We start from the raw sequence: 20571 nt of genomic DNA, 5'->3' as shown, positions 1-20571 counted from the left end.
TTTTCAGCCTTTACCTTGACCTTGATCATATTCTCTTACCGCTCGTCTAACTCGCGTCCCCTAATTGACCTATCGCCGACTCAAACTGTATGCTTACCATCCTTGGGAGAAGGTGCTGTCGCATACGCAAACCACTGGACACTGCCCTTGACGCTTAGTTGGCCTTCCCGTCGACTTACATTTCCTCTTCGGCCTCGCTAGGTAACAGAGAATTCCATATACTGTGCACATCTGAGAGCACACCAGTTTGTCTAACAAAGCCTTTGTTTTGTGACTTATTTACTTTATCTGCCTTCTACTGTCCTTACAGAGATATCCATTCATACTAGTCGATCACGGGGATACATGTAGTTGGCGAAAAAAAATGGACAACTGTCGTTTCTAGTTATTGTAGTGTGTAAGAAGTATGGGATGTATATTTGATAGGTGCACACTATACTGTTATCATTGCAGTGTTATGGAAGGTATGTGATGTATATTTGATAGGTATCCTTATCTGTTATGCAGGGCTGTTCATTTTTAAGGGGCGCGATCTCGCTTGCGCTGCCACCGTCGCCACCCAAAAATTGTGGCCATCGGTGCATGATTCATCGCGCGCCTCATAAAAGTGGGTTGAAATCGCGCACGCAAAAAGTATGTGTATTTATGTTTGAAATAGTGCTCCATAGAGTTGTCAATGTAGTAGGGGGTACAAAAAGGTTAGACAAACCGGCAACAATTTGTGGTGTGTAAGTAAACTGAATTATGGCAGAGGTACAGTTACTACCTCTGGTTTATACAATCTAGACAACAGCATCTAAATACAGGTACCTACACGGTAGCCACAAGTTACCTGCTCGTTTTTCCACTATATGTGGCGAGAAGTGGTTTTCTGCTGACGTGATAACAGTCGTAGGGCTGGAGGGCGCTACATACGTGGCTACTACGTATAAGTAATTTGGCTAGTTTTTTGATGGATTGTGATGATATTTCGTGCTGAAATATGCCAGGTACATGGATTAGAGTCTCTAAGGATGAAGATCAGAAGTTTATTTTTACATCGATCAACTCTTTATTAATCTGGTGTGTTAGTGTTGGTTGTTGTGATGAAAAAGAATGTAATCATGACGAAGCCATTGAATGAATGAAGGTGAAGATGAATGATAATCATGGATTTGACATGACATCCCAATTTTCGTTTTGGATTTCACTCTAGACTGAGGACTTGGTCATGTTCCATCATCACACCCCAAGAGGCATGATGGAGAGCCCTCAAGGAGCTCTCCATCATCCCTTTTAAGGGTGTGATTTTAGTGGAGCTCTCCATCATGCCTCTTAAGGTTGTGTGATTTTTTAGTGGCAGCTCTCCATCATGCCTCTTAAGGGTGTGATTATGGAGCGTGAAAAGACCCCCATATGGTGTCCTAGGGGAGTCATTAGTTAGTCCTCCTGTACTTTTCAAATCTGAAAGCCTGTGTTATCATAGCAGTGTGTAGAAGGTATATGTGATGTATATTTGATAAGTATCACTACTGTTATCATAGCAGTGTGTAGAAGGTATGTGATGTATATTTGATAAGTATCACTACTGTTATCATAGCAGTGTGTAGAAGGTGTGTGATGTATATTTGATAAGTATCATACTGTATCATTGCAGCATGTAAAAGGTATCATATCTGATGTATATTTGATAGGTATCACTACCCAGTATGTAGAAGGCATGTGATGTATATTGATAGGTATTACTATACTGTTATCATAGCAGTTGTGTAGAAGGTATTATTTATAGGTAAATACAAAATGATATTACTGCTTTGTTCTTTATTGTCAAAAATGTCTAAATAATATTGGTCCAGTAAAATTTAGTCTGGTCCAGTAAATTTTGCTGGCTTGGTGGACCGAAGGTCCAGTGTTTAGAAATTTCATTCGTGAAGACTGCAAATGCCATTGCAAATTGAGCTGGGATTTTTAACAGATTTTCTTATTATGTAGGATATATATTAAAGGAAGTATTTCATAAATAACTGTACAGTCGAGAAAAATATAGCGAAATGAAGTTTTACCTAATAGCAAACATGTTACTGGTTACTCCAGTATAAATATTACCATAGGTTTACAGGCCCGTAGCCAGCTTTATATTGGGGGGGGTTCGTTTTTCAATGTTGGCAATTTGCTCGGCAGGGGCGTGTACGGATTTGCTACCAGGGGGGGTCTAACCGTAACCCAAAGTTGAGAGCACGCGAAGGGGGGTGTCTGGAAACATTTTTAAATTACACCCCCTCAGCAATGCGTTTTTCTGCGCAGAGCAGGGGGCTCCGGACTCCTGCGACCCCCCTGTTACACGCCCCTGCGCCGGGCGCGAAGCGACCAGGCGATGGGAGCCAAGCGATCCGAGCGGAGGGAGGGTGTGGGAGGGGGTGTTCACTGTTCACCCTCCCGCCGACGATGGAGATTTTGCAATTATTACACTAAAATGGAGCGACCTGAGGTGAAATTCTTGCAAATTTAAAAAAAAAAAAATTTTTGGCTTGGGGGGGGCTCGGGGGGGGTTCGTTCAAACCCCCGAACCCCCCCTGGCTACGGGCCTGGGTTTATATGCTGTTATAGTATATAAAATAGTAAATAATGGAGCCTCATTTTTAGCTCACCTTGACATCGTCAAGATGAGCTATTGCCATGGGTCGTCGTCCTTCCGTCAACATGCATTTGCTACGGTCACGATAAACTCAGGAACCGTTTGACCACATGTTTGAAATTGGGTATAGTTGTTACTGCTATGGACAAGTTTGAACGTCCTATTTTGGAGCACGCCAGTCGACGTACTTTCGAGCCACGGCAATTTTTTGGCAAAAATGGAAATTGCTATTAGTCAGTTCAGGTTCAACGGATTTTGCTCATTTTTGGTATGTGAATGAATAAGGGCTGGCCCCAAAACGTATTACAGGGGTTTGATATTTAAAAAAAAAATTATGCAAATTAGGTAGGTTTTGGCAATTATATGGCATATTATATAGACACACAGATTACAGTCTGTGATGTCACACTCGTCTGGTTCGTTTTACAAGATTTCATAGATTACAATATGTTTAATGCAAAATTGGTATTTCCACTCCACCCTGCCGATAAAACGTCTATATTAGAGTAAAGTTTTACAAAAAACCCCGCCCTTTTCAGGAAACATCAAAGCGGGTATAGCGCCATCTACCGTCACAAATTGTGATTCATTTTGGTTTATAAATTATTTATTGCGATTTACAGATGGCAACTGTGTGCTACCGCCTAAAAAACTCATACGAAGTAAACACTTCCATGCAACCAATTAACCTTTGACAAAAGTTGTGTTATGGGCAGGGAAACACCATTGTCACGTGGTATATAGCAGCTACATGGGAATATTGGAATAAGCGTATCCTCTCAATCTTACACGTTACACATCGGGAGCTCCGCTTTTAGGCAGTGCCTAAATCTGAATATTATCAAAACGTTAAATGGCGATCATTTAGGTGTAACGCCATCACTCGCCCACATCTCAGACTTTCACATCTCAAACATTTATTTTCACATAAAAAATTACACATATAATTATCAAGAGTATATAATGGGAGTTCTCCCATATATAGTCTTCGTTTCTATAATGTACGTCGATGGTTGCTCAATTAAAACTGACTTCTTCTCACTCACTCATTTGTGTCCTTTTTTGTGGTGAGCTACAGTGTCATTGACACTTTCATTTTGTATAGCGATAATTCGCTTGAAATCGGAAACCACCAGACAAAAGTGCATCTCATTGAGTGACGTAGTGGTTCTAGACTGGTACAAGATCTCTATTGATGTGTGCAACTGTGTCAACCCGATGTAAACAAACAGATTTCAATTTTTGTATATTTTGTGAAAATAACGGTGTACGAGTGTTAGACATGTTAGCCTAACTTTAGATGCTTGCTGTTATGCAAGCAATACCAATAAATACTGTAGTTGTCGGAAAAATACGAGAACAGTCAGGAAGACTGTTTGAAATCTTTGCTTTCAGATAAGTGATGAAGAGCAATTGTTTTTTGTTTTTTTTCTTTTCTAGGTGTACAAACATGCATAAAAACGTATTTGCCAAACCTATGATGAGAGAGCTAGGTACCTTTTTATCTAGATTTATTCTTTCACATCCATACACATTTCATCGCTTGTTTAACATTTTCCAGGGATTCACCGACACATTATCTTCAGCGGTATGGGCATAGCAGGAGGCATCTCTGCCAATAAAGCAATGGCTGATTCTTACGCAGAACGGGATGCCATAATGAGTCATTATATGAGTCTTCACCCCACAGACTTCGAGGAAGCAGGTTCGTGAGTCCAGAGATGGTCGCACTGGAACGGTTTCTTGTTTACTGTGACCCGTACAAAAATCGATAACGCTTTATACCAATTTCCAATCAAATGCCACTACAAGTTTGCCTGCTGATTACACATTTAGATTATTGCTGGACTTCGTTTTTAAAAGAAGCAAGTTAACCGTAAATAGAACAGGAATTACCATGCTGAATATTAACAGTTCAGCTCAAAAGTGGTACTATTGTTTTATTTGTAAAATTCTCAGATGTCGTCTAGGTATCCACATCTAAGTGTAATATTGGACTCTGGGAACTGTTTATAAGGGCAGTTTTGTTGGTCACGTTCTTGTCTAAAATACAACTATGGTGTGGTTACGGTACCGTACTGGATGGTCTGTTGTGAACTGGTAGATGGTGTTATTATCATGTTACCTGTTACAAACATCCTTTCTTACGACCATTAGTTTCGTTCGTGGTGTGAAGCAGCCTTCATCAGCTATTTGACGTCAACTCATCAACTTTTCAACTAAATACTGATAGTGTAAACCCAGCTTTACTGCTATGTGCAGCGTGATGATGAAATGACTGATCATTTAATTATATAGCTGTATGTATTGCTCGTGAACCTTTTAGTAGTAGTTTAGTTGAGTTCACTTTGGCTCCATGTGAAACATTGGCCATTGACGACGCCCCATTCAGTGAAGTGGGACTTTCTGCAATCCTGCAATCTCACTTTATGTGTATTTAGGATTATGTATCCATCAGCAGTATTTGTGGTATATAAGCATTCCTAGAAGTATTCCAACTACAACCCGTGTTTTGATAACGAGTGTTCCTAACGGCAATTTTGTTGTTTTCAGAGCGAAGGAAATATGCTGACGTTCTTGAAGCATGGGTTCCTTGCCGATAAAACAGTGTCTAGTGTGCAGACGTGTGGAGAACAATCATTGCTTTTAGAGGCCTCAAGACATGCTGACCATTTATACCAATAGATCGCTATTACATGGGCTACTGCCATAGCATGCAACAGTAAATGTTACTCATGTGCAATAAAGACATGATTACTTTACACAGAACTTACTCTTGATCATGCCACGGCTATAAAAAGAAAGGCAAAACAGCAGTAAGGTTCAGTGACTTGGGTCTAAGGAACCCAGTGGTTAGTTCTGATATCATAGTTGGGATCACTGGTTCAGGTCAAGGTTGATAAAGTGTTTCCCAAGACGGAGACAGGTCCATGAATAGGATCTCAATTCGTTTGTAATGTGCAGGGGAAGTCGGCATTTTGAAACGAAAATATATATCCATGAATTGGCCACTCAAAAATTGAAACTAGAGCTTGGATTTTTGTATTCCCCAAGTATCCATTAGTGATGCCTGGACCTTTTATAAATATAAAATGTAAAAATCTCTGATAGTACATGCACCATGTGGATATGCGTCAAACTTGTGTTGTTAATAAATTTTAAATTGGCACGTGTATCGTTATGTCTGTTTTTTGGGATTTTGTTTCTATCAACACAATCACTAAGGTATGAAAAAATTATTTCTCTTTGAACATACTTTTGCTAATACAGAAAGATGAACAATGACTTGGGAGACTCGGTTATTTTATGTAAATCCAGTGAAACCCGATATGAGTGCATTCATAGTAAAGGACCAGCTCATCAAATTTGTACATATGGTACTCTGCATCCTAGATGAAGTTAAACAATTGAATAAAGTACTTCATAAAATAGGATTACATGATAAATAAGTTTGCAATTATTTACAAGTATAATGACTACATACATATTAATACAAAACAATCACAGATGGTTATTGAACAAATTTCACCACAATACATTCTTGCATTTTTGCACATACGCCAGTATTGTGCAATTATTTCTACTAATGATCACAATGGCAACATAGCCAGACAACAGAGTTTTATGATAAATATGTTGATAATTTATGCAAAGTATACTGACTTGTACCTATAAGTTGAGTATCTATACGTGAATGCACATAAAACTTGTGTAGAATATAATTATATCATTAATACAACCATATGTAATACATTTGGTAATCCCTATGTAACAATGACCTATAATATAAGGCAGCACCATGTGCGTGGTGACAAACTTGGTACACCTTTCCAGGTCAAAAATAAACAGTATGTACAATTAAATTTATATTAATAAGATTCACCATTGCTTTCAAGATGAACGTTTGTGCACATTACATTTATGCATGTAAAAAATGGGATTTCACGGCTTGCTTTATTGGAATTACTCTGCCGTCTGCATGATGCAATTACACGACCATAAGCACCAAGGAAGAGTGGGAATGGAGATGGGGCGGGGTCCATTTCCAGGTAAAAAATATGTCACATCCCAGTTTTCGGATATGGTTATTTCGGCTTTCCCGCATACTGGTTTACTGGTACCATTCTCAAACCACAAAAAACTTATATGGTATTTCCCTGTTCCCAGGTAAGTAAACTGGTCTAATTATGCGTTCCGAAAAAAACCTGTTACCCCCTCAAATAAGTACGTCGCACAGTAACCACCAGCTCTTCTGCAAATTCATATCCCATAAAAAACTGCCAAACAGCAATGACAAACGATTACCCAATTTCTCAGTTCCAAACTGTTCGTGGCCCCTGATACAGAGTGATGGGAGTTGGCTACATAATATGACAAATTTAATTTACCCAAAAAAGCCACTATCCCATGTTGGTTAGTATCAGCATGAACATATATATATATATAAATATATGCTCATTGTAATAGTGAGGGCTCGTTACATATATAAGCACGATCACTACATATGTTGCATCAGCATTGACTATATCTCCCCCGATCTTGAAAATCGGAACTCAGATCTTCCGGCTCTTCGTTGTCCGACGATAGCGCATCCTGCAATCCTCCCACGTCCAGGCGGCGAGCGACCACCCTCCCCTGCCCGTCTCCGATAAAGTTTGACGCCTCTTCAATGGCTATGTATGACGTCTCGTAGTCGTTAGCGTGCGTGTCGAGCAGGCCGCTGCGTTCGTCCATCGTGCCCGACTCGGCTGCCGGACCCCGGCCAATCGTACGCTTCACCGTGCCGCCTGCGAGAGAAACCCGTTTCGAAGAATCACGACGACGTGTGCGGGGACTACTGTTCATCGACCCTTGGATCACCGACCGTCTCACGCTGCACGACCAGTGCGCGTCGCCGCACATTCAAGCATGGCTGTGATATCAGCATCAGGGACATTGTTCATCGACCCTTGTACCACTGACCGTCTCACGCTGCACGACCAGCGCGCGTCGTCGCACATTCAAGCACGACCATGTGATCAGCATCAGCACGCACTTTCCTGTGTCAAGAGTGATGCTGTTGGCTCCCCAAAAGTTTTGACATATCGTAATAGAAATCATAGAAAATTGCCGAATGTATCATTGGATATAGCGATTACTTGTTCTCTGTCATACCAAAAACATCCCGGTAGGGTTGCAGTTAGTTGCAACATATCTTGCTAGTTTAAAAATGTGCTAGAATTGGCCTGGTAGCCATTCCATGCATGGGGTGAATAAATCGCTTGCTCGAATCATTTTCACAAAATAATACGACCAAGTCATGCGTTCTTACAGTAGTAGAACAACTTGCAAGCTGTATGCAGACAATTCTGTCAACCATACGAAGAATTTTCCAGATACGAACAAGCTCCAGGACCTTGAAATCCCATCGCCATACTATACAGGGCACAATGCGCAACAACAACAAAACCATACAGCAATCCCAACTAACCTATCACACAACCATACACCAATCCCAACCAACCTATCGCATAACCATACAGCAATCCCAACCAACCTACCACATAGCCATACAGCAATCCCAACCAACCTATCACATAACCATACACCAATCCCAACCAACCTACCACATAACCATACAGCAATCCCAACCAATCTATCACATAACCATACAGCAATTCCAACCAACCTATCACATAACCATACAGCAATTCCAACCAACCTACCACATAACCATACACCAATCCCAACCAACCTATCACACAACCATGTACATCTGTTGGCTATATAAGCGAGTCAGCGAGGTACGCTAACCAACCCATCCAATTCAAGCTGTGACACTCACCGACAACTCTAACGTGTTCGTACACGTCTGCCTTGACGTCTGACACGTTCAACATCTGAAAGAAGGCCTCGCAGCAAGGCACGGGCTCGGCTGCCAGATCCACGTACGGCTTATGACTGAATGCATAGTAGTGTGCTACTGCGGCCAGCATCATCTCTATGCAGATGAGAAAGTCCTGTCGAATACACACAATGCTATTAGGTATCTATACTACATTTATGCGATGCTGACACAGGAGCGGATGGTAGAAACATCCTACTTCACAGACGGGCCGTCTGTTCCGTGCAAATAGTATTCAATTATTATTTTCATTATATAATATCCTATATTTATCACGAGATGGCAGCACTATAAGGGTCATCAACATAGATATCATATAATACGATATTTATTATATGATATCTATGATCATCAAAGAAAAACTGACAAATACAATGTTAAGTGTTCAATATAAGACATTACCTGAAGACCAGTTGCAATGGAACTTGCATCATAAAAATACAAATCTGGTTTGTTTGGAATTAGGCCTGTCGATACTAATATTTGTAGAAGGAACGACTGCCTGTAAACATTAAATCATCGAATGTTATTACTGGTTCTTACAATTTTAAAATTTCTGCTACATAAATGCTTAATGAATGCCTGATTAGTAATAATTTTCAATATTGATGACGTTTCATATAATTGAATGATCATATCTACATTGGCTGTATTAGGAAAAGTGGATTTAACAGAGCTTACCAAAATGTTGCAAAGATGACAGCTTTGATGCACAGGAACTTGCCAAGTGGACTGATAGGGCTCAGTTCTTCCTTGCATGCCTTGTAGAACAGGGCCAGGCAATAGAGTGCAAACTAAGCGAATAAAGGTCTATAATCAGTCAAATTTGTTTGACAGGATCGTCCAACACGACGCTTCATTATATACACACTGGTCAGATCTACACACGTAGCTTTTGCTAGATTATCTCACTTTTATCACGATTCATTCTGCTGCTGTTAGGAGCACAAGTATAAGGAGATGAGCAATTTACAGCTAGGTAGCACTTTAAAAGTTGTATTCTATTATCTTTGTTTGGTCACTTATTCACAGTTATCTTGTTCTTGACTGGTTGAGTGTAATGATATATCAGTATATAGACTATAGAGTAAGAATGCAATTTTACTTTAAAGAAAAACAGGATGACAATAGATTCTGTATGGATCAGCTCTGAACAACAGCAAAAAGCTAGTTAAAGATAAACATAATTTCACATCCTAATAGTGAGCCTCAGGTACCATGAAAGAATTTAGTTCAAACAAATCTTGAGAAAAATTCAAAATGCCAGATTTTCACAGATTGTGACAGTAAGAAGAATCGTATAAGTCTATAAAAATCATTGTTCCAAATCTTCTATGCATCTATACATGGAAGAATGAATAGAGCATTTGTATGTAGGTACTCACTATTTGTGATATGTTGTCAATAAACACCAAGTAAGTCCATGCAGATGTTGCACTGAATTCACCTTCCTTGTAGACTCCTGCCAACTCACATATTCTGATAAATATAACCGAATTAAAAGCAAAATATAATGTTTTTATAATGGTAATATGAGCATTTTTGGTATATGCTCTATGAGTTGCTATGTGTGTTATTCATTCCATAAATGAATCATATCAATAGGATGTGAGTAAATAATGTTAATTATATTCCAAACCACTCTGAACTGTTTTAAGAGATGATTGCTTTAAAACCAATCATTGCTTTACAATACAGAACATACAAAAAGAAACATTTGATAGATGAAGCCACCCTAAAAAATTACGGTTGGTGGTAATGTTACATGGTCCGAAAAATCCATAAGGTAGATAAGGATTTTATTTGGTCATGCCAAAAAATCCCAAGACTATTAACTCTGGCATGCTGGACAATAGGTATTTCAAATGCAGATTCTATATATTATTATGGGATTTCTGCAGGAATTGGCACTGAATAATAAGTTACATTTGCAGATGCCAAATTTATTTTCAAATTCATACAGCTACAATTATGCCCAGTACTACTTACAATGAAATGCCTGTTGTTATTGGTCTCACCACGGTATACTGCAGAACTCCGTGTTTACAATTGTGAATAAAATCCCTGTAAATAAATATACAAATATATGTATATGTGTATATTACATACTGGTTATACCTAGTATTGCCTGGGTTCCTATATCCGTGAATCGTGCGTATCATTATTTTATTACAGATCTGGATCTCGATTCCATTAAGAATCACAGCAGTTTTGGAGAAGTTTGGCAAGCAACATACATGCACGCGCACACAGACGCACACCAGGAAAAAAATAACGCTTTTTAACGGGAGCTCTTTTTCAAACGTCTGTGGAAAAAATAGCTCTCGTCATTTATATATATAATATCAATTTTACGGGAGCTATTTTTAGCCTCACGGGAGTGATTTCGGAGGTTGAAGAGCGAATCGCTCATCGCTCCCGTGTAATTTTACCCTGACGCACACGCACACACAAACAAACAACTTGGCTTATAATAAACACAAAATCTGTACCAGTACCTGCCATTTCTCCACACGGGAAGGATCCAGTTAGCAGGCATGATGTGCTGCACCTGTGGACGCATCTCTAACGTCGCCTCCAAATCGTATTCCATCACGAGGAAGTTGCGCAGATACGCCATGAAATTGTAGATGACGTACGCCTCGTAGCATTCGCGTAGCGTGTCGAGGTAGATAGCTGCGCTATTGAACCTCATCGCCAGCCACTGAGAAGTAAACGTTACAGATACACGCCGACTAAAATCACAGCCGGACATTTTCTCGAGAGTTTTCTACAAAGATGTTTCTCCGAGTTTTGCTAAGAGGTTTATTAAAAAAAAAAATCTTTATTTCTGCTCGTTTTGTTCGTGCATTTGTGTAAGGAAGCAACTTCAGACAAACTCAAGAAAACCAGACAATGTACATTTACCGATAGACAAAGAACTAGCCAAACATATCATCCTATTAATATTGATATCATCTCCAAAATCCAATGGTATCACACTCACAGCATTCAATGCATAGATTGGTACCATCCATAATATCCTGTAAAATAATCAAATCATAAAATTAATACTATAATTTCTAACAATTCGGTCCAACTTCAAATCATATAAACTTTAGACATAATGCAAGCAAGTGTCATGTTCTGACTAGAGCTATATGGTATATGGCTGACCAAATATAATTGAATTTTGAAGAATGGTGCTCAACTTATATACTTTAAAATATTTATTAAAGTTACTAGTAAGCAAAACTATATATATTTTTAAATACAATTTTAAAATATGCCCTATCATCAAAGCAAACAAACAATGTATATTTAAGTCACATTATGAACCCTAATTATGACATTGTTATATAACTAATCTGTTATCCTAATCCTGAGTACTAAACATTACTGCAATAAAGATGGGGAAAGTTACCATACCTACATTACGAATTCCAGCTGACATTTCAGTTAACAATAGAGCAATTTTAATCAAATGCCTGGTTTTGCCACCTCGTTTCAGCCATCACCTAATTTGCTTGCTTCTGTTTGTAAGTATTTTTATGACAAGCACTTCGTGATGTATTCAAGTCGCACCTTTCATCTAAAAACCTATTTTTTTCGGAACCCACGGGCCAACAGGATATAACAGGTCATTGACAGATCATTGACATTGACATTTGTCATTGACAGGTCAGCAGAAACAGCAGTTAATTGGCTTCCACATGAAATCATTTAAGTGGATATGACTGCAGAATAATAATTACGATCATTACTGTGCCATTGTATTGAGCTCAGGATTGTGAGAATAGATTAATTTCATATTGTTGTGGGCCGGGGTGGTTCCACAAGATTAAACATTAAATGCCAGCTGACTGAATAACTGAGGTGAGTGTTCTATGGCGAACATTGACGTGATTTGTAAATCTGTTTACACAGTTACAAAATCGTATCTATATCGAATTCTGGAAAAAATAAAAACATCGATATTATGGCAAGCATTGAAGCAAACATTGAAACAGGAACAGCTCTTATATGCTTGAACCACTGGCAGCAAGAACAAGTCCGCACCTGCAGCTACAGCACACACGCATCTATTGACTATATATACAAAATTACAAGGCTTGTTGCAATGTTGTATATATATAGTCAAGAGCTAATAATACCTAGAGTGTACAACGGAAAAACGGGAAAAATAGTGCTATTTCACGACATGATTATTCTACTTTGCCTGCGAGTCTAGAAGAATTTTATGGTATTGCATTAAGCAGAATTCTTTGCTCTCTAAAACAAGACCAACCGCTTGTCAATACGATACTCCTAGGCTGAGATATTGGCTCCTAAACCTCCCCTCCCACATGCCTCACACGGCCTCGCATCCAGCTTATTCAGCAACCTAAACGCCTCTAAGGTTGCTTCGTGAGAGTTCGGTTTTTCCGCCATAATTTTATGAATGATTTTCGGGTGCAGCGTGCAGGGTAGAGGTGACTTTCGGGGGCATCGCCTATGCCCTTATCTCCCATTACTTTCCTAGCACAGCTAATGCCCGTCATGATGGAGCCGGCAATGTTTTTTTTAATTAAGTCTCTAACACGCAGCTAGTAAGAGTACCAAATTTGGGCATGTGAATCAATTATCAGCGCTCCAAGCGGCGACGGAAAACGATAGCCAAAATGCTTAGAGGCGTTTAGGTTGCTGAATAAGTGGATCGAGGCCGTGTGAGGCATGTGGGAGGGAGGTTTAGGAGCCATATCTCAGCCTAGGAGTATCGTATTGACAAGCGGTTGGTCTTGTTTTAGAGAGCAAAGAATTCTGCTTAATGCAATACCATAAAATTATTCTAGACTTGCAGGCAAAGTGAATAATGTTGTCGTGAAATAGCACTATTTTCCCGTTTTCCCGTTGTACACTCTAGGTATTATTACTATTAGCTCTTGATATAGTCAATAGATGCGTGTGTGCTGTAGCTGCAGGTGCGGACTTGTTCTTGCTGCCAGTGAGTACTATAGACAAGTAGTACTAGTAGTACTAGTAGTATTTAATGTACTAGCCACTAGTAGTAGTGCGCACCTGATTATATGTCGTTGTAAATATGGTTTGGAGTAGAAGACAAGATGCTGTAGAATACTCCAGAGCGATATGGGTAAACATGACAGCACAAACAAGCCGCCGATAAACCATCCCTTCACGTGCCATTTTGTTTCAGCTTGTTTTAGCTCAACAATCATCAGAGGCAATGCGATAACAAGTACAAGACAATATATAGCCATTCCAAATGGCCGTATCCACGCTCGCCATTGATAAAAACAGGACATTTTTTAGCCTTGTAGTTTAAATATAGTTTAAGATGAAATTTATCTGAGTAAACTGTACGGGAGATGTATGACTCTGAGTAACACGAAAACATTCGACAATGTTTACGTTTTGGTTAGTTTTGCTAAGTGGTTAGGTCTACATTTCCCAATATTATAAAAGAAAAAAGCATTTTTGAATAAAATTGCAAAACGAGCCGAAAATCACAATTATTGGGATATATTAATATTAAATGCAAAAGTCAGAATAAAAATTGAAATTTATATGTAATAGACTGAGATAGTTATTTCATTCGGCAAACTTCGGGATGGCTTGACCATACTATGGATCCATGGTCGCCACACTGCTAACCGAACCAGTGATAGTTACCTCCATAGAGTTATATATTAGACCCCTTTTATTAATACAACTCTATGGTTACCTCCGCCCTCAGCCTCCGCCAAGGGGTTGGCAGGAGGTTATGTTTTCACCGGCGTGTGTTTGTTGGTTTGTGGGTTTGTGGGTTTGTGTACAGCCTAACTGGAAAAGTTATGGACGGATTGTCATAAAATTTTCAGGATAGGCAAAGAGCTTATAATGATCATTATAAGCTCTTTGGGATAGGTCAGAAATCGCCTAACTTAGAATTGATGAGATTTTGGTGGTGATCCGGATCCAATTAATTAATTAATTAATTAATTAATTAAATTTTCAGGATTGGTCAGAAATGGGGTAACTTAGAATTGATTACATTTTGGTGGTGATCCGAATCCAATTAATTAATTAATTAATTAATTAATAAGATTTTCAGGATAGGTCAGAAATGGGGTAACTTAGAATTGATTACATTTTGGTGGTGATCCGGATCCAATTAATTAATTAATTAATTAAATTTTCAGGATAGGTCAGAAATGGGGTAACTTAGAATTGATTACATTTTGGTGGTGATCCGGATCCAATTAATTATTTAATTAATTAATTAATTAATTAAATTTTTCACAGTGAGAGAATTGAGCTGCCTTGGCGGAGGTTTGCGCTCTCCGAGTGCTCTAGTTATATATACTAAGGTCTATAGACATATGGTCTTCTTCTAAGAATATTCTTAGTATATGTCTAACCCAAGTCGTAGGCCTAACTGCTAATCTTTGTAACCAACTCTTGCTTTTTAGGAATATTATTTTGAATATTGCAAATTCTAATATTGCGATATTTATGAAAAAGGGGCGGGATTTGCCCAGTATCCACATGCTCAGAGATTGTCTATATTATGGAAGGCGGGATGGAAGGGAAGAACATAATATATCATAATATGCGTATATATATATATATATATATATATATATATATATAATATATATTAGTATGGGCAGCGAGGGGCATTCCAGGTTTTTAAGAAGGGGCCTCCCTGCAATTGCAACGAGCCTAAATGTAGGCCCTACTTACCGCTCCAGGAAAGCACCTTGTCCGCTGTGCACGTGTCATAACATCTTTTTATATAATATGTTTTATAATTTGTTTTAAAAGCATACAGAGTGTAAAATTATTGACTTTGAGTTGGAAAAGTCATGGCACAACATTAGACGGAAAATATTTTGCTTGGCAAAAAATCGATGGGCCGGGTGCACCCCTTCTGAATCCGCTCATGGGTGACTGCCCCCGCGCTAGCTATGGCCCTGTATACTATAGATGCAACCAGAGCCACAGCGGTGCAGCAAACGAAATGCGCCACACCCAGTAACTGAGAAGATCGGCTACTAAAATTTAAAATAAAAAGTAGAGCAAAACGTAAAAAATTAACATACCGCATAAGTAATTTAATTCATTCAAAACATGTACATCTATTGGCTGGCATTTGTATAAAACAATATTGACTGATATAGCATTAAATGCGCCAACTTGTCAGTCAGAAAGGTGGAGTAGAGTATATTCAGTAGCAACCGGCACACATCGTAAAGAAAAAAAGTTTGTTACTTTTTATTGTTAGAGGCAGAACAGGGGCGTGTACAGGATTTGTACTAGGGGGTCTAACCGTAACCTAAACTTGCGAGCAAGCGAAGGGGGGGTCGGGGAGGCCCTCCCCCAGAAAAAATTAGACCCACTCATATGCGTTTTCTGCGCGAGCAGGGGGGGACCCCCTGGACACCCCCCCCCCCTGTACACGCTCCTGCAGAATACGGCAAATCTAAAATCACGGCGTTGTTGCCCTATAGTTACATGCTTCCACTGTTACAGAGCATAAAATGCTCATGGTATATGTATATAGTATATATATGCTCATAGTATATCATACAGCACACGCGTTCGCACGCGCGTGCACGCACGTGCCTAGAAGATTGTAACTGATACTATGTACCCATTCTTTTATTCCATGTGCAGACCGTGATCATTGTTGACCGCAACTAATTCTAAGACAGCGGACTTAACAAAGAGACAGGGTTCTTATTTATGATCACGGTAGACCTACCAAGATGCCTGCTGTTAACTGCCCAATCCCCGGCTGCGACTACAAGACGCCAGACCTCGACGCTGCTATCGTTGCTGCACTCCTCACTGCCCACAGCGCAATTCACACCTATGGACAAACTGCCAAGGTCGAGAAGGTCAAGAGACCAACGATTGCTGCTGCTGGCACTAGCGAGGAATGGGCGTACTTTAAGTCACGGTGGTCTGACTACGCTGATGCCACCAAGATCACCGGGAAGGACAACGTTGCACAGCTCCTCGAATGCTGCGATGAACCTCTACGCAAGAATCTCACAAGAGCTGCTGGTGGCAGCCTCACCAACAAAACTGAGGATGAGGTACTGTCATCCATCAAAAAGCTCGCCGTGCGTCTGCTTACCAGGGGAATTGCTGACTCTGAAATCCAGCTTGATCTTTTAGGAGACAAGAACCAGGACATGGGCTTGGAAGATGTCTTCCAGTTCATTGAGGCAAAAAAGGCCAGGAAACGCTCTGCCTCCTCCCTCCTGGACTCACACGTGGTGAAAGCAGCCAGCAGCTCCTATCAGAAAACCAGACAGACACATCTCAAGGAGAAGCAGGAAGTGTGCGCCTACTGCGGTAAAAAGGGGCACGGACGGAGTGCCCCAGCGCATGTCCGCAAGACGAAGTGTACAGCCTATGGACAGATATGTGGACACTGTGACAAGCTCCATCATATGGAGAATGTCTACCGCAGCAAGGGCAGGCCACGACACCAACAGTCAGCCGTCCCTGGCGAACACGAGGGTGCTATCTTCGACACCTTCTGTACCATCCGTGACTTAGGGCAACCACATGGCCTCCCCATCGCCCACCACTTGTGTGATAACCTTTCCAAAGCATGGCACAGGAAAAGATCGAAAAAGAATACCTCAGCCATTCCTTGATGTGACCGTGAAAGCTGTTCCTGATGACTATGAAGCCCTTGGTTTCGGCCTCTCATCCCCCTCGAAGACCTGCTCCATACCAGCCATGGCAGACACTGGATGCCAAAGCTGCCTTGCTGGTTTGAAGGTCGTCCATCGCCTTGGATTACGCCTTCAAGACCTCATCCCAGTCACCATGGAGATGCACACTGCGACTAATGGGGGCATCACGATCCTTGGAGCCGCCCCTCTCCGCTTATCCGGCAAAGATCCCCTCGGTCATGTTGTCGAGTCACGGCAACTGACCTACATCACAGACACCTCCGATAAGTTCTTCCTCAGCAAAGAGGCCTGCGTCGATTTGGGGATCATCTCGGAAGGCTTCCCCACGCTCGGCATGACACAAGGGGCACACTAACCGGACACGGCAGCCACCCTCAAGGAGGCCTCTGATGGAACAGCCTGTACCTGCCCTCTGCGTCAACAGCCCCCACCACCCCCTACTACACTGCCATTCCCTGCGATTGAGGCGAACCGTGTGAAGCTGCAACAGTATCTACTTGACTACTACAAATCAAGCACATTGAATACGTGTGAGCATCAGCCCTTGCCACTAATGGACAGCCCCCCCCTATGAAATTGATGGTGGACCCTGGCGCAGAGCCAGTCACACATCACACACCAGTGCCTGTCCCACTCCACTGGCGAGATACCGTCAAGGCTGGTTTAGATAGTGATGTTCAGTTGGGTGTGCTCGAACCAGTACCCATCGGGGAGCCTGTTACCTGGTGCCACAGGATGGTGGTGTGTGCAAAGAAGGACGGTAAACCACGTTGGACGGTTGATTTCCAGGCCCTCAATGTGCACGCTACCCGTGAGACACACCACACGCCATCACCCTTCATTCAGGCCCGTTCCGTTCCTCACGGGAAGAAAAGACAGTACTCGACGCATGGAACGGATAGCGTACCCATATGCCCAGAGGACAGACACCTCACCACTTTCATCACTCCATGGGGCAGGTACCGATACAAGACAGCCCCTCAAGAGCACATTGCCGCTGGTGATGGATACACCAGGCGATATGACGAGATTGTCTCGGGAGTCCAGAACAAGACAAAATGTGTTGACGACGTCCTCCTGTGGGCTGACACGTTAGAAGACAGTTTCTTCCACGCTGTTGAATGGCTAGATATCTGCGGCCGCAACGGGATCACCCTCAACCCCAGGAATGTTTGGTGCAGATGTTGTGGAATTTGGTGGTTTTGAGATTACCCCAGACAGCGTCCGCCCATGCGAGAAGTACTCAAAGGTGATCCTTGACTTCCCAACGCCCACCAACGTCACAGATGTCCGCTCATGGTTCGGACTGGTCAATCAAGTTTCCTACGCCTTCAGCATGACTGAGAAGATGCTACCATTCCGCGAGCTCCTGAAGCCCAGCATACCGTTTGTATGGACCGATGCCCTCCAGCGCGCTTTCGACGAGTCCAAAGCTGTTATTGCTAGTGAGATAGAAGAAGGCGTAACCCAGCTAACAAAGTTATGTTCCTTGAATGTTATGGGAACGTTTCTTTTAGGTTAGCAGAACATTATTCAGTAACGTTCTAATAACGTTTTTTAGGAAAGTTTTCCTGACATTCTGAGAACGTTTTTACCAACATTCACATAACATTGATCAACCTCCGAACATGACATATTAACTACAGCAACACTACGTATGCGCTTCAGACTTATCTTAATGTTTGAGTACGGCATTCCCCACACCTCACACACACACACACACACACACACACACAAGTACAACAGACAGAGGGCACTCACGGAGAGTGCATACCTTCGCGAGCATCTAACGTGTATGTGCTCGCTGGTGGCGGCTGCTGACTGACTCGCCCTGCTCTGACTCGCCGCTCACTGGTGGCTGCTGCTGACTCGCCACTCGCTGACTCGACGCGCTATCGATCGCGGCGTGGCTACACACACACACACACACACACACACACACACACACACACACACACACACAAGACCGATTACATGACCTCCGTTGCAACTCCGTTGCGCGGAGGTAAACAGTATAACTATCCCTATCCCTAACCTTAACACTAACTATAAAGCGACTCGAGTCGTATATATATATAGCGTCTAAAAACAGATAAATTAATCTATGGTGTATAACGTTTGGCCTTCAATAACAAACTGAACTGAACTGTTTCTGAACTGACAATCAATCCCAAACAACTAGTGTAGGCTAGCTAATTAATTAATTAATTAATAATTAAATAATTAATTAATTAATTAGGCTGGAAATTAATTAATAGCTAGTGAACGACATTATTTTGTGGGAAAGCGATGCATGCGCAAATGGACTACCGTACCCGTAGCCACAAGACATTAAGATACGGCTACCGTCCCCGTAGCCACTGCGAACAAAAATACATTTGATACCTGTGCTATAGTTTGCAACATCACAAAAACGGCAATTAGGAGTTTCGAACCCATCCGAGGACGGTTAACGTTTTCCGAACATTCCAAGAACATAACTCTCTCACCATGTAAAACCAATGAATGCATAACGACATGGGAATGTTCTTAGAATATTTTTGGCTAATGTAACCACACTAGAACCTCCAGCGAATGTTACGAGAAACACTCCAAGAACATAACTCTCTCACCAAGTAAAACCAATGAATGCATAACGATATGGGAATGTTCAACTTCTTAGAATATTTTTGGCTAATGTAACCAAACTAGAACCTCCAGCGAATGTTACGAGAATGTTCCGTGTTTGCTGGGAAGAATCTTCAATCCCAGCAAACCCACTTGCCTTGCAACAGACTGGTCCAAGAATGGCATCGGCTTCTGGCTCCTGCAGAAACACTGTGGCTGCAAAAATTATTAACCTTTCTGCTGCAACTCAGGCTGGAAGATAACTCTCGTTGGCAGCAGGTTCACCCATGCTGCTGAGACACGCTATGCTCCAGTGGAAGGTGAAGCACTTGCAGTAGCCGACTCTCTAGACAAGGCAAGGTATTTCGTCTTGGGTTGCGAGGACCTCATTATAGCAGTCAACCACAAGCCCCTCCTCAAGATCTTCGCTGACCGTGCTCTACAGGACATCCCTAACCCCCGCCTGAGAAACTTGAAGGAAAAACCCCTGCGCTACCAGCCCCAGAATTGAATAATTGACGTTGTTTTCCCGCAGTTTATTAAAGGAATTGAAGACAAGATGCAGAATATCAAACATATCAATCAATTTTCACAGACTTGCCACTGCTTGCTTCCGTGAAGGCGGAAAAAGACGACTTAAAATTGAAGAATTGTCACACTCACGGTCACCCACTTCTCTCCTTCGCCGGATAGATCCACATCGTGTGGTTGCAGCAGCACATGGTTGACGGCCGGCGTGAGCGCGTTGCATGCATCATATCAGAAGTCTATCAATAGATATATCTATATCTATA

The 20571-nt window shown here is 41.4% G+C and overlaps 1 protein-coding gene and 1 long non-coding RNA gene across 3 annotated transcripts; one reads left to right on the top strand and one right to left on the bottom strand.

The window, feature by feature from the left end:
• The first annotated feature begins 4150 nt into the window (after positions 1 to 4150).
• Positions 4151 to 5795, top strand: LOC106818836. Its single transcript, XR_001395303.1, has 2 exons — positions 4151 to 4319; positions 5168 to 5795. It is a non-coding gene; the product is annotated as an uncharacterized LOC106818836 (long non-coding RNA).
• A 105-nt stretch (positions 5796 to 5900) lies between these two features.
• Positions 5901 to 13881, bottom strand: LOC106818835 (transmembrane protein 184C-like). 2 transcript variants are annotated; one of them, XM_014823510.1, is made up of 9 exons: positions 13536 to 13881; positions 11485 to 11521; positions 10997 to 11202; positions 10488 to 10562; positions 9884 to 9977; positions 9180 to 9292; positions 8901 to 9000; positions 8439 to 8613; positions 5901 to 7401 (listed from the first exon to the last, which is right to left on the bottom strand). In XM_014823510.1, the coding sequence occupies exons 1-9, from the start codon at positions 13778 to 13780 to the stop codon at positions 7127 to 7129; spliced, it is 1320 nt and encodes a 439-aa protein (XP_014678996.1). In that variant the 5' UTR covers positions 13781 to 13881; the 3' UTR covers positions 5901 to 7126. The 2 variants fall into 2 exon arrangements, with proteins under 2 accessions (XP_014678996.1, XP_014678997.1); XM_014823511.1 differs by lacking the exon at positions 13536 to 13881 and adding an exon at positions 11907 to 12522.
• Between the last annotated feature and the right edge of the window lie 6690 nt (positions 13882 to 20571).

This window comes from Priapulus caudatus, unplaced genomic scaffold (assembly GCF_000485595.1).
Source record: "Priapulus caudatus unplaced genomic scaffold, Priapulus_caudatus-5.0.1 Scaffold2569, whole genome shotgun sequence".
Classification (NCBI taxonomy): domain Eukaryota; kingdom Metazoa; phylum Priapulida; class Priapulimorpha; order Priapulimorphida; family Priapulidae; genus Priapulus; species Priapulus caudatus.
This window is presented reverse-complemented; position numbering and strand designations above follow the sequence as displayed.